Source organism: Ornithorhynchus anatinus, chromosome 7 (assembly GCF_004115215.2).
Source record: "Ornithorhynchus anatinus isolate Pmale09 chromosome 7, mOrnAna1.pri.v4, whole genome shotgun sequence".
Classification (NCBI taxonomy): domain Eukaryota; kingdom Metazoa; phylum Chordata; class Mammalia; order Monotremata; family Ornithorhynchidae; genus Ornithorhynchus; species Ornithorhynchus anatinus.
Genome location: NC_041734.1, coordinates 52152524 through 52167066, shown reverse-complemented (window position 1 = coordinate 52167066; position 14543 = coordinate 52152524). Strand labels below are relative to the sequence as shown.

Here is a 14543-nt window from a genome sequence, read left to right as displayed (position 1 = left end):
TGTACTTAGTTTGATAGCACGGGAATGATGGATGGGTCACATTCAACAAGTTAAAAGATCAGGCTATTTTACATACGCTAAATGCAATATGTGTAATTTATGCCAGTCCTAAAAATAGCATACAATTTATACCAATTACTTTTGTGTTTCTTTGGGACTAAACCTCATCTCCACCCCAAATGTAATCTTCTCCACAAGGGAGGTGATGTGTCTGGATACAACTTTTCTTGCCACAAATACAGGCAACAAATATTTGAAACATTCTCCTTGTGTCTCCAAACTGTACTACTATAATTATGTTAATCATTTCTCAATTTTTTTTAAATGGTATCTGTTAATCACCTATGATGTGCCAGGCACTGTACTATCGGCTGGGTTAGATACAAGCTAATCAGATTGAACATAGTCCATGTCCCAGACGGGGCTCACGATCTTCATCCTCATTTTACAGATGATGCAACTGAGCTTTACAGAAGTAAAGTGATTTGCCCAAGATCACACAGCAGAAAAGTGGCAGAGGACAGAATTATAATCACTCTTTCCACTAGGCCATGCTGCTTCTCTCCATATTATACATCCATAATACTGCCTCTTTAAATCGAAGAAAAACAACCATGCGGTACTTTTATGTTTTTATTTATAGAGGTCGATTCATCGAGGAGCCAACCTGTCCATTATGATAAGCTGATTTAGTTCTTTGAAAATACCTGCCAAACTTAGTGCTCAAATTCTGCAGCTCTTGTAAGGGAGTTGCCCAGTGCTCCAGAAATTGCATGGTAAATAAAATAAAAAATAAATGGTGCTATTTGTTAAACGTTTACTATGTGCAAAGCACTGTTCTAAGCTCTGGGGGATACAAGGTGAGCAGGTTGTCCCACGTGGGGCTCACAGTTTTCATCCCCATTTTACAGATGAGGTAACTGAGGCACAGAGAAGTGAAGTGACTTGCCCAAAGTCACACGGCTGGCAAGCGGCGGAGCCGGGATTCGAGCCCATGAACTCTGACTCCCAAGCCCGGGCTCTTTCCACTGTGCCACGCTGCTTCTCAGAACATGATTATATTCGAAAAACTTTGGAAATGTGAATCAATACCTAAAACCTAAACCTCAATACCTGATTTATATGCTCTGTTGTTTAACCCAGCCTCCACCCCTCCCTGCCATATCTCATTGTCCCAGTTCTCAGATGACCCATATTTAGCCTCACTATTTATTACACGGGTCTTGCCACAGGCGACATCCTCATTTCTCAAGCATGTTTGTGATTAGTGAAAGACAACAACAAGGAAAATAAAAATTTTGCAATACGACGGCAGACAAGTCAACCAGCTTTGGGCGGAAAGCACAACAGCCTGGTAGTTGTTGCTCATGGATCGGACTGACAGGGAGATCTTCAACTTCATAACCAACTTGATTCTATTTATTTGCTATTGTTTTAATGAGATGCTCATCCCCTCGATTCTATTTATTGCCATTGCTCTTGTCTGTCCGTCTCCCCCGATTAGACTGTGAGCCCGTCAAAGGGCAGGGACTGTTTTTATCTGTTACCCATCTGTACATTCCAAACGCTTAGTACAGTGCTCTGCACACAGTAAGCGCTCAATAAGTACTATTGAATGAACTGAGACTAAGAAGTAGGATCAAGACTCATTTATTTGACTGGATTTAAAAGGGAGATCGTTGTTCCCAAGCTTAGGTTCGGAGTCGACGTCCACGGCACCACAGAGCCGTGACGATTTGTGGTATGTTTCTGTTCAACGTGTGAGGGCGGAAATGTTTCGATTAGGGGTGTAAATATTCTCTCGGGGGATAACAGCAAGGCGATTTGTGCGACCGGACGACCGAATTCGAATAGTAAGATTAACACCCGAGTCCTTTCAGAGGTTACCCGAGGCACAGAATACAGATTTCTACCACGGTAAACGTTTTCGGATTGAATTTGTAAAAGGTTTTTAATAAGTGAAAGAGATGTGAAACTGGGCTCTCCTCATAATATACATTTTTGGGGGGGGGGTCCCCCCTCTCTAAAAATCTAAAAATACTGATGGTTGGAAGGCCGGATATTTCGATATCCTTGAAGCCTGACGAGATTTCCTGGGACACCTCTACTGATGAAGAGCTTCGAAGCTTCTTGGCCTGTCGACGACCGTTGTCAGGCCAGATATTTCGATATCCTTGAGGCCTGACGAGAATATTTTACATATTTATTACCCTATTTAGTTTGTTAATGAGGTGCATATGTCCTCGACAACCTGATGACCTTGTATTCCCCACCCCCCAGCACTTAGAAAAGTGCTTGGCACATAGTAAGCGCTTAACAAATGCCATCATTATTATGATTATTATTATTATTACTTCTCTGTGTCTCAGTTCCCTCATCTGTAAAATGGGGATTAAAAGTGTGAGGCCCCCAGGTGGGACAACCTGATGACCTTGCCTCCCCCCCAGCGTTTAGAACAGTGCTTGGGACATAGTAAGCACTTAACAAATACCAACATTATTATTATTATTACTTTTCTGTGCCTTATTATTATTACGTCTCTGGGCCTCAGTTCCCTCATCTGTCAAATGGGGATTAAAAGTGTGAGGCAACTGTGTTGTGTGAGGACAACCTGATGACCTTGCCTCCCCCCCAGCACTTAGAACAGTGCTTGGCACATAGTAAGCGCTTAACCAATATCAACATTATTATTACTTCTCTGTGCCTTATTATTATTTATTACGTCTCTGTGCCTCAGTTCCCTCATCTCTAAAATGAGGATTAAAACTGGGAGGCCCCACGTGGGACAACCTGATGACCTTACATCCCCCCAGTGCTTAGAACAGTGCTTGGGACATAGATACCAACATTATTATTATTATTACTTCTCTATGCCTTATTATTATTACTTTATTACATCTCTGGGCCTCAGTTCCCTCATCTGTCAAATGGGGATTAAAAGTGTGAGGCAACTTTTGTTGTTGTGGGGACAACCTGACGACCTTGCCTCGCCTCCCAGCGCTTAGAACAGTGCTTGGGACATAGATACCAACATTATTATTATTATTACTTCTCTATGCCTTATTATTATTACTTCTCTATGCCTTATTATTATTACTTTATTACATCTCTGGGCCTCAATTCCCTCATCTGTCAAATGGGGATTAAAAGTGTGAGGCCCCCAGGTGGGACAACCTGATGACCTTGCCTCCCCCTCAGCGCTTAGAACAGTGCTTGGCACATAGTAAGCGCTTAACAAATACCAACATTATTATTACTTCTCTGTGCCTATTATTACTTTAGTACATTTCTGGGCCTCAGTCCCCTCATCTGTCAAATGGGGATTAAAAGTGTGAGGCAACTGTGTTGTGTGGGGACAACCCGATGACCTTGCCTCCCCCCGCAGCGCTTAGAACAGTGATTGGGACATAGATACCAACATTATGATCGTTATTACTTTATTACATCTCTGGGCCTCAGTCCCCTCATCTGTCAAATGGGGATTAAAAGTGTGAGGCAACTGTGTTGTGTGGGGACAACCCGATGACCTTGCCTCCCCCCGCAGCGCTTAGAACAGTGCTTGGGACATAGATACCAACATTATGATCATTATTACTTTATTGCATCTCTGGGCCTCAGTCCCCTCATCTGTCAAATGGGGATTAAAAGGGTGAGGCCCCCAGGTGGGACAACCCGATGACCTTGCCTCGCCCCCTCGGCGCTTCGACCAGCGCTGGGCACATAGTAAGCGCCTAAACCCCTCCCCCCCCCAATTTATTATGGCTGCTTCCGAGGCGTCAGCGGGTGGGGGCGGCCCTGGCGCCCCTCCCCCCCCCGCCTCCTCCTCCCTCTTCCCGCCCTTCGGCGCCCCCCCCACGTGACGGGCGCGCGGCCGCCTCCGCCAATCAGCGGCGGCCCCCGGGGCGCGCGCGGCCTCCCCCCCCCTTCCCGAGGCTTCCGTTGGTCTCGCGAGAGGAGCGCGCGCGCAGCTGCTCCTCGCGCGCGCCCCCCCCCCCACCGGCGGCCAGTCCTTCCTTCCCCTCGTCTTCTTCCCCCCTCCCTCCCTCCCCCCCCCGTCGCCATCAGCGGCCGCCCCGCCGGGGCTCGTGGCCGAGGAGGAGGAGGAGGAGGCTGCGCTGGGAGATGTTGTTCCGCCGCCGCCGGCGCCGCCATCGCGGAGGAGCGCCATAGCGGGGCCGCGCCGGAGCCAGGCGGGGAGGGGGCGGCCGGTCGGCCGGGGAAGCCCCCCCCCGGGCCCTCAGCCCTCGTCGTCCGCGCCTCCCGACGCCGCCTCCCCCTCCCGGCCCCGGCCCATGTGACGCCGCCCCCGCCCGCCGCCGCCGCCGCCGCCGCCGCAGGGAGAGGGCAGGCCGCCCCCCGCGCCCGGCACCATGTCCAACCTGAGTAAAGGGACGGGCAGCCGGAAGGACACCAAGATGCGGATCCGGGCCTTCCCGGTGAGTGCCTGCCCTCCTCCGCCCGCTCCCCCCGCGCCTTCCACCCCCATGGCCATTCGGAGGGAACCACCGCCTCCCTCTCTCCCTCTCGGGGAGGGGGGGGGGAGCAGCAGCGAGAGCGGTGCGCATGCGCGCGCCTCGCTGGCTGGGGGGGGGGGTCGTCCCCCTCAAACAGTTGGTTTCTCTCTCCCCCCCCCCCCACATTAACTTCCGAGGGCCTTCCGTCAGTCGGGGCTATTTACTGAGCGCCCGGCCCGCAGAGCGATGCTTTGGAGCAGCAGAGTGAGGCCCAGTGGCGGGGAGGGGGGCGGGGGGGGAATCTCAAACACTTGGTTTTTCCTGGCCCCCCCCCCCCACTGACTTCCGAGGGCCTTCTGTCAGTCGGGGCTATTTACTGAGCGCCCCCCTCCCGGCCCGCACGGCGATGCTTTGGAGCAGCAGAGTGAGGCCCAGCGGCGAGAGGCCGGGCTGGGGGGCGGTGTGGGACCCCCCCCCCCCCACTAACTTTCGAGGACCTTCTGTCACTCGGTGCTATTTACTGAGCGCCCCCCCCGCCCCCGGCCCGCAGAGCGCTGCTTTGGAGCAGCAGAGTGAGGCCCAGTGGCGAGAGGATGCGGGGGGGGGCGCGGTGTGGGAATCTCAAGCACTTGGTTTCTCTCTCTCCCCCCCCCCCACACACACATTAACTTCCGAGGGCCTTCTGTCAGTCGGGGCTATTTACTGAGCGCCCCCCGGCCCGCGGAGCGCTGCTTTGGGGCAGCAGAGTGAGGCCCAGTGGCGAGAGGATGGGGAGGGTGGGCAGTGTGGGAATCTCAAACAGTTGGTTTCCCCCCCCCCCCCCCCCATACACACATTAATTTCCGAAGGCCGTCTGTCAGTCGGTGCTATTTACTGAGCGCCCCCGGTCCACAGAACGCTGCTTTGGAGCAGCAGAGTGAGGCCCAGTGGAGAGAGGCCGGGCTGGGAAGGGGGGGAGGGTGTGTGGGAATCTCAAACAGTTGGTTTCTCTCTCTCTCCCCACACACACATTAACTTCCAAAGGCCTCTGTCACTCGATGCTATTTACTGAGCGCCCATCTCCAGCAAAGCGCTTCTTTGGAGCAGCAGAGTGAGGCCCGGTGGCATGAGGCCGGGGGGGGGGGGTGGGGTGGGTGGGAATCTCAAACAGTTGATTTCTCTCTTCCCCACCGCCCCCCCCCTTTTATTAACTTCCGAGGGCCTTCTGTCATTCGGTGCTATTTATTGAGCGCCCACGACCCGCAGAGCGCTGGGCCAAGCGCTTCTGAGCAGCGGCGTGGCCCACTTGCAAGAAGGCCGGGCGGGGGAGAGAAACCGACTGTTTGAGATTCCAACACCGGCCTACCCCCTCATTACCTTCTGAGTGCCTTCTGTCATTCGGTGCTATTTATTGAGCGCCCGCGTTGCGCAGAGCACTGGGCCAAGCGCTTCTGAGCTTGGCCCAGTGGCGAGGGGGTGGGGGTGTTGGAATCTCAAACATTTGGTTTCTCCCCCCCCCCCCATTAACGTCCAAGTGCCTTCTTTCGGTGCTATTTATTGAGCGCCCAGGACGCGCAGAGCGCTGTGCCGAACGCTTCTGAGCAGCAGCATGGTCCAGTGGTAAGAAGCTGGGCGGGGGGGAGTTGGAGGTCGCAGGTTCTCATCTTGGCACCGCCACTTGTCAGCCGGGTGACCTTGGGCAAGTCACTTCAGTTCTCTGGGCCCCAGGGGTTTAGTCTGTAAAATGGGTGGGGCGGGGGGGGGGGGGTGAAGGCTGCCAGCCTCACATGGGACAACCCGATTCCCTTATGTCTAAAGCCCAGCGCTTAGAACAGTGCTCGGCGCTTAGTAAGCGCTGAAATATGCTCAGCACAAAGTAAGCGCTTAATAGGCTCGGGCACATAGGAAGCGCTTAACGAATAGGCTCGGGCACATAGGAAGCGCTTAACGAATAGACTCGGGCACATAGTAAGTGCTTAACGAATAGGCTCGGGCACATAGGAAGCGCTTAACGAATAGGCTCGGGCACATAGGAAGCGCTTAACGAATAGGCTCGGGCACATAGGAAGCGCTTAACGAATAGGCTCGGGCACATAGGAAGCGCTCAACGAATAGGCTCGGGCACATAGGAAGCGCTTAACGAATAGGCTCGGGCACATAGGAAGCGCTCAACGAATAGGCTCGGGCACATAGGAAGCACTCAACGAATAGGCTCGGGCACATAGGAAGCGCTCAACAAATAGGCTCGGGCACATAGGAAGCGCTTAACAAATACCGACATTATTATTATCATTATTCTGCCCCCTTCTCTTTAAAAGGACCGGAGTCGCTGTGAGGTTGATGGTCAGCCCCGCAGGTTTGGGGGCAGCTTCCAGGAGACAGGCAACCCCCCCTCCCCCCCAAATTAATTTCCCTTGAAGGCCCCATTCCGAGTTAATCATTCGGTCGTATTTTTTGAGCGCTTCCCGGGTGCAGAGCACTGTCCTAAGCGCTGGGAAAGTGGAGTCCTGTTTGCTTTGTTTGGTCGCCCGTCTCCCCCCCTTCTAGACTGTGAGCCCATTGTTGGGTAGGGCTGTCTCTAGGTGTTGCCGAATGGGACTCTCCAAGCGCTTAGTCGAGCGCTCTGCACCCAGTAAGCGCTCAATAAATCCCGATTGAATGAGTGACAGTATAATTGGGCAACAGATGGAGGCAGCCCCTGCCTAACAGACGGGCTCCCAGTCTACTTCTGTCTCCCTCTCTCCCTTAAAAGGGACTGTTTGTGACGCTGCAAGGTTGATAATAATAATGATGGCGTTTGTTAAGCGCTTACTATGTGCAAAGCACTGTTCTAAGCGCCGGGGGGATACAAGATGATCGGTTTGTCCCACATGGATGGTAGACCTTCCCAGGCTTGGAGCGGCTTCCAGGAGATAGGCAACCGCCCTCACCCCCCACAGTAAATCTCCCCTAAAGGCCCGCTTCCGAGTCCCTTCTGTCCCCCCACTTGTCTTTAATAATAATAATAATGCTGGTATTTAAGCGCTTCCTATGTGCCAAGCACTGTTCTAAGCACTGCAAAGAGACGGCGTCGCCACGAGGTTGATCGTAAGCCCCGCAGGTTTGGGGCGCCTTCCAGGAGATGAGCAACTTTCAAAGGGTGGCCTTTTCATTCCTTTTTTCCCGCCGTTTAAAACCGTAGTCAAGTCAGTTGAAAAGGTGGCCGGGCCCTCGTGATGACGAAGGGAACGGTCCCGCCTCGAAACATCGAGAGTTATGGGACCATAAACCTGCCCCAGACGCCGTGACACTCAGGTCCAGTTACTGCTCGATGATACTGTAGTGAGCGCACCGTACATCAGTAGCATCCTGCATCCCAAAGGATCTCCGAAGTCCTGGACGAATTTGGTGGGAGGATCGGTTTCGTAGCCTCTCCAAAGGACCATTTGGGGGTGGAGGAGAGGAACGGGGCGACAGCTCTACAGCGACACAACCTTGAAGACCTCCAGGACCAAGAGAGACACTTCCATGAGTTCTTCCTTAGGTCCAAAGTTTTTGAAGGAGAAGCACTTCCCCCAGTTCTTCGTTATATCCAAAGTTTTTTTGTGGAAACTTGTTCTCTAACACATTTCATTTTTTTTTGTTTTTCTTCTTCCTCTCGGGAGCAGTTGAGTCACTGGCTTAAAGGGTTTAGTATATGTAACTTTTTGATGTCATACCTGATTCAGATAGCCAATGGCAAGCAATTAAAATGTTAATGCAATACAAAGAAACTGGACAGACTTGCTCACATCAAATACAGTTGCAAGCAACATGGAGGACTTTTATTAACCCACATCCATACCAATGAAGTGGAAATTTAAAAAAATTAAAAATGGAGAGATTTTCCTTTTGAAAACAATGTTTTAAAATCGGTTATATAATAATGTTGGTATTTGTTAAGTGCTTACTATGTGCAGAGCACTGTTCTAAGCGCTGGGGTGAACACGGGAATCAGGTTGTCCCACGTGGGGCTCACAGTCTTAATCCCCATTTTACAGATGAGGTAACTAAGGCACAGAGAAGTTAAGTGACTTGCCCAAAGTCACACAGCTGACAAGTGGCAGAGCGGGGATTCGAACCCATGACTTCTGACTCCAAAGCCCGTGCTCTTTCCACTGAGCCACGCTGCTTATATAGTGAATGGCAGAGACAAGTTGTGTTCACGGTCCTATTTAATGCCTTTTTTAAGAGAAGAAAACTTGGGGTACTATGAGAGAATTGTTTCAGTACTGAGTTCCTAGGCGCAGCATAAATAATTAGCATGTTTTGAAACTGACAGGAAATGGAAATGGTACGAATGAGTGAAAGCAGTTAAAGAACTGAAAAACTCTGAAAACTGTATTTTGCAGCAGGGTTTTATCGTAAGAGTAACATCTCAAATTTAGAAATAAGAGGCATCGTTGAACAGGATTCGTGGATAGAAATTTGGCCGCTTCTACCTGAAGTTTAGCATATAATTGAGGGCAGGGTGTTTCAGGGAATCTGGGAAAATCATTTGAAGGGGAAGAAAAGTCCGACAGCCCTGAAGGAGTACTGTCACACCTCCCTCAAAGATGAGATTTACACTAGGTAGATTTTTAAGGAAGAGGCCCAGTCGGTATCAGTTGTAGAGCACTGGATAAATTAACGTCACCTGTTAAAATCAAGCAACTGATAAATTGGTGTTGCTATCATAGTTGAGTTTTCTGTTTAAGAACTCATTTTTAGCCATTTAATATATAATTTGTAAAAAAAAAAAAAAGCATCTCCAGAGAATTCATATTTCCTAGACATCTAATTTTTGAATTAAAGGAATTCATGTTGTTTGTTGTTGAAATGTGCCATGTCAAAGGTAATAGTTTGTGTTATTGCTACTTACTTTCCAATTTGGCTACAGTTCCTCTACTTCCTTGATACCCTTTATACCCCACAGTCTTCAGGTAATGGAATAGCTGAAATAATAATAATAACTAAAGTATTTGTTAAGCGCTTACTATGTCCCAAGCACTGTTCTAGGTGCTGGGGGAGATACAGGGTAATCAGGTTGTCCCACGTGAGGCTCACACTTTTAATCTCCATTTTATAGATGAGGTAACTGAGGCGTAGAGAAGTTAAAGTGCCCAAGATCACACAGCAGGCAAGTAGCCGAGCCGGGATTAGAATCCCTGTCCTCTGACTCCCAAGCCCGTGCTCTTTCCACTGAGCCACGCTGCTTCCAGCTAACTTTTCCGACAAGTTAACACGATTTTTGGCTTAATGCCGGAACAGTTTTGTTAAGTTCTAGGCAAGTGGGTCTGGCCACCTTAATTTTTTTAAAAATAATGGCAGTTTTAAAATGACCAGTGATCAGTTTTTATCATGTGTGATGGAGTTAACTGGGGCCTTCTTAAATGTTGGATCTATCATAGTGATACTCTCTAAACAGTATTCAAGTTGTCTGTAGTGTAATTAATTCAGAAACATGCTGGTTTAAAATGTGCCCTTTGGCCTTTTAATCTTTATTTCACTTACGCTTTATTTTGAGGCCTTGGACAACATATAAGTAACATACCTCCACCAGACTGTCCTTTAGTGCACTCATGTTCTAGTTTGCAGTGACTCATTGAATTTGATGTTCTTCATTATAAAGAAACACATCTTTGACTACTTGGGCACCTAGAATCGCTCAGTGGCATTTACTGAGCATTTACTTTGTGAAAAGCACTGTACTGAGCACTTGGGGAGAAAACAGCACAGTTGGGCATAATGTTCACTTCAAAGAGTTTACAGTCTAATGATCTGAAATTGGTTGCTAGTTCTAGTTAATTGATCAGCAGTTTCTACAACTCGATGCAGTCTTTCATTCGAACTTTTCTACTGACCCATTGGAAACCAGTAAAAATTTGGGTTTCATCTGGAAAATGGAAAAATTTGTTTTAATCACAGAGTTTCAGCTGATAGCTTTTCTAGTTTTCTAAAATTCAGATGTAATAGCAATACGTATAGAAAAATTTCCAGTTGCTTTGTAGATTCTTGGAAATGTGTGGCAGCCTGTGTAATATCTTGAGCATATGTGAGTGTATAACAATTTTCACGTCTTCCAGGTTAGTACTACCATGCTGTATTAATAAGACTTTAAACAGGCGTTTTTAGCTCACATAAATTTTCTTTTCGTGGTTATGGCATAAAAATAGCTAATGCTAACACTTGGTGCCTGATTTGAATTTTGAGCAAACCTTTTACATGCAAAAAAAACTGGATTTGTTGAGATGCAAATAAACTACCTGCAAATTGTTTCATTCGAGCTTGAAAATTCCTTGTAGGTTTTCAAATTTCACATTTCTTTCTTGAAATGTTTGGGGGATCACCACATTTCCTTTTGGAACCCAGTGCTTAGTTCAACTAAGGACTCATTTTTGCTTATGTTTGTGCCAAAGAAACAATAATTGTCTGCAACTCTCCCTTGAATATTCTGTCCAAAAAAAAAACCAACTTAGAAGTAATTTTGGCTTCATGAATACTAGAAGACTTGAAAGCATATGAAATGCATGGAGAAAAATTGTGGGATTAAAAGATGGTAAAACTTAGCCTTTTAGATTTGTATTGGACCTGCTGTGCTTCCTCACATGGAACCACAGTTCTTAATCCTCTACAACTTGATTCTCCCCTGTCCTGAAAGATCTGTAAATTCTGAAAGGTTGCTGTTGTGAACTGTGAGGGGTAAAAATGTAATAAATACCTTTGTAATTTCTGTCTTACTCTGATTTTATCCTTCGATTCCCCTGAAAAGCAGAAGCTCATTGAGAACCAGCTACGTACAAAATGTTATCTCAGTAGATCCCAAGAGTGTAAGTTTTTCTTGTGGACAGAGAACGTGTCACTACTTCTTTGTTTTGAATTTTCCAGGTGGTTAACATAGTTTATTGCACCCAGGGGACACTCCGTAAATGCTAGTACTGCTCTGGAAAAGCTGTAAATAAAAAAGGACCTATACCTGAAAAGTCACCCCTCTGTTTTTATGTTGAATTGGATAGCTGGTGGGAAGAGAAAAATGTAGAATTATACCGACCGAATGTTGTGCCACCAAAGTCTTTGGGAAGTAAGGCCCAACTATCCGAGGTTATACGTGATTTTTTTTTTCTTAAATCAGTTTCAGTAAACCCAATCCTGAGAGCCGTGTTTACTTCTGGTAATGTTGTCAACTTTGAGAGGAGCATTAACTCGGGCTAATGGGCAGTTGTTTAGGGTTAGAGCATCCCTGCGTACACTGAATATACATAACAGATACCCACTATGTAACAGTATTCTATTGGTCTTCAGTTTGTTCTTAAAGTGCCTAACACTGCCAAAAGGTAATCTTAGGTCCTGGGAGAATTGGGCTAATTATGGCTTCCATAAAAGTTACTGTGGTAGTTTTTGAGTATTAATTGCCATAACATTTTCTTGTCCCTTTGCTCAAGTGGCTTTGTATTTGAGTTCCTCAAATTTTAGGGATTAAAAACCCCAGGATAGTTGTAGGGGGAGTTCCAAGGAGGTAAATGGACACTAGTAGTGTGCAGAGCTTTAAGCAACTCTTTGGGGGCAGCGAAGTAGCCCCCAGTTGTGGCTCGCACTCCCCCTGCCACCTCCACCCCCCCAACATACACACACATACACACACACTATGTACATTTGTTGAACAGTTCCTTCCACCTCCTGCCTGCCACTGTTAACATCAAATGGTGAGGCAAGATCAGAAACCACAAAGTCCCGGGATGAGGTGCTCTCATTCCCCTCACCCTATCATGGCTGAAACAGTGTTATTATTATTGAAACATTCTGTGTGATGGAAGGGGAAAATACATCTCAACATCAAGTCCCTGCTGTCAGACCACAGAACGAGAAGAGGGCAGAAGAATTGTTTTAAACCCAACTTCATACTTGGGGACTTGGCTGTGGGGTGGTGCTAGTAAACTGGCACCTGGCCCAGGGATCAGCCCGACCTGTAGCCATGAGAATGGAGTTGTGCTTACAGAGCAGAGGCTTTGGGAGAATTTTCTAGCTAAGAGGCAGAACTGGAAACCGTTGGGACTGTAAAAAGTAAGTGCTACAGACAGCATGGAATAATTTGTGTGCCCCTAGTGCAGAAGGGAATACCTTGCCTTAGTCCATTGACCCGCAGATGGTAACTTCACCATCAGCATCATCTTTGACATGGACAATCGCATTTGAGACGAAGTGTACGTGCCTGTGTTTGGAGATGCCCATGCACAAGATTTGGGTGAACTGGCAGCCCCCAGTGTGTAAAATTTGCAGACCAGAGTTCAACTGTTTGAGTGGACTCCCCCGAAGACAGCAGATAGTTTGGTGGGGGAAGTGAGGGGAGGAGAAGTAGCGAAGGGATGTGGAGCAGGGGGAAGACAACCCATGAATCTGGCAAACCACTTAATATCCTTTGTACGTATATGTGAACAGGTGTAATGAATTCTTTTCAAGGTATGTCTATGAATTCATCTAAGAATTGATTTCTAATATCAAAAAAAGCAGTCCAGGAAGGTGCTAGTTCTCTTAACACGATCGTCGTAAAGTGGTATCTCAGTAGGAGCAGTGAATTGATGCCACAGGATGGTAGCAAAACCTTTTATGCTGTTGGAGATATTCAGTCACTTGGAATTCTCATAGGAAGGGGTAAATCTGGTCTGCTGGCCAAATTCCAATTTGGAAATTGCCTTCTGCCTCCTTGAAGTCATAGAGGAATTTAGTTGAATGTCGAATTTTTTTTCCCAGTGTTGCTTTAGCTTGCTGGTTTCACATGAGAAGGTAATACACTAAATGAATGGTTAGAGAACTGGGTTGACTTATCTTAAAAGGCTTTTTAGAGTAGCGTAAAATGTGTCTTTACCCTGATTAGTCATAAGTACCAAGCATGCATTTGGTAAAATGCACCATTTTTGAAGAATGCTATTAGAAAATAAGCCACAGGATTTTAAAGATTTTTGGTTGGTTTTCTAAGGACTAGTGGGGTTTTTTGTTTGGTTTTCCCTAATAAAGATGTTGTCTCATGTCAACTTTATTGCTATTGTTCTTGTCTGTCCATCTCCCCCGATTAGACTGTAAGCCTGTCAAAGGGCAGGGACTGTCTCTATCTGTTACCGACTTGTACATTCCAATTGCTTAGTACAGTGCTCTGCACATAGTAAGCACTCAATAAATACTATTGAATGAATGAGTGAATGAACTCTAAAAGATATTTTGAGACAGCATATTATACATTTCAAAGAAGAGTGCAGAACTGGAAAAACCTAGAAAAGCATCCCTGTTTTTCATGTTGCAAGTTTTTATTAGAAGGGCTCAAAAACTGTTAGCTTACAATGATCTGCACATAGTCAGGACTCAGTAAATACCATTGATTATTTCAGCCATCAAGTAATTGCCACAGTTAGGAAGCTGTCTTTTTCCTTAGTCGCCCTCATCTGTAAAATGGGGATTAACTGTGAGCCTCACGTGGGACAACCTGATTACCCTGTATCTCCCCCAGCGCTTAGAACAGTGCTCTGCACCTAGTAAGTGCTTAACAAATACCAACATTATTATTTATTGAGTGCTTTCAAGGTGCAGAACACTGTACTAAGAACTTGGGTGAGTAAAATACAATAGAGTTGATAGACCCGATTCCTGCCCGCAGGTAGCATATAATCTAGATTATTAGGGTTAGTGGAGGGGGCAAATTTTAAAATAAAGTACGGAAAGGGAAGCAAAGGATATAATCTAGATTATTAGGGTTAGTGGAGGGGGCAAATTTTAAAATAAAGTACGGAAAGGGAAGCAAAGGATAAGTGCATAGATGTTGAGGAGCATGGGATGAGGTATCAAAGTGCTTAAAGCGGGACAGATCCAAGTGCGTAAAAGATGCATAAGAAGGGCAAATAGGGTGAGGAAAGACTGGTTACTCAAGAGAATTCTTGGAGGAGATGTGGTTTTAGAAGTTCTTTGAAAATGGGGAGGGAGGTGATCCAGTGGATATGAAGTGGGAGGGGAGTGGCCAGGCCCCAAAGAGGGCATGAGCAAAGGGTTGACTGAGAGAAGTGGGATTGAGGAAAGTAAATTGGGGCTAGGTGACTTGGTTGTAGTGGGAGATGAGCGAGGCAAGTA

The 14543-nt window shown here is 47.1% G+C and overlaps 1 protein-coding gene across 1 annotated transcript in view; it reads left to right on the top strand.

Annotated features, from left to right (window-relative positions):
* Positions 1–4332: 4332 nt before the first annotated feature.
* CUL3 (cullin 3) overlaps positions 4333–14543 on the top strand; it is a 105033-nt gene continuing 94822 nt past the window's right edge. Inside the window, exon 1 of the mRNA XM_029068606.2 lies at positions 4333–4436. Within this exon, the coding sequence (XP_028924439.1) occupies positions 4371–4436 (66 nt within the window). The 5' untranslated portion in view covers positions 4333–4370. The remainder of the gene's footprint in view (positions 4437–14543) is intronic.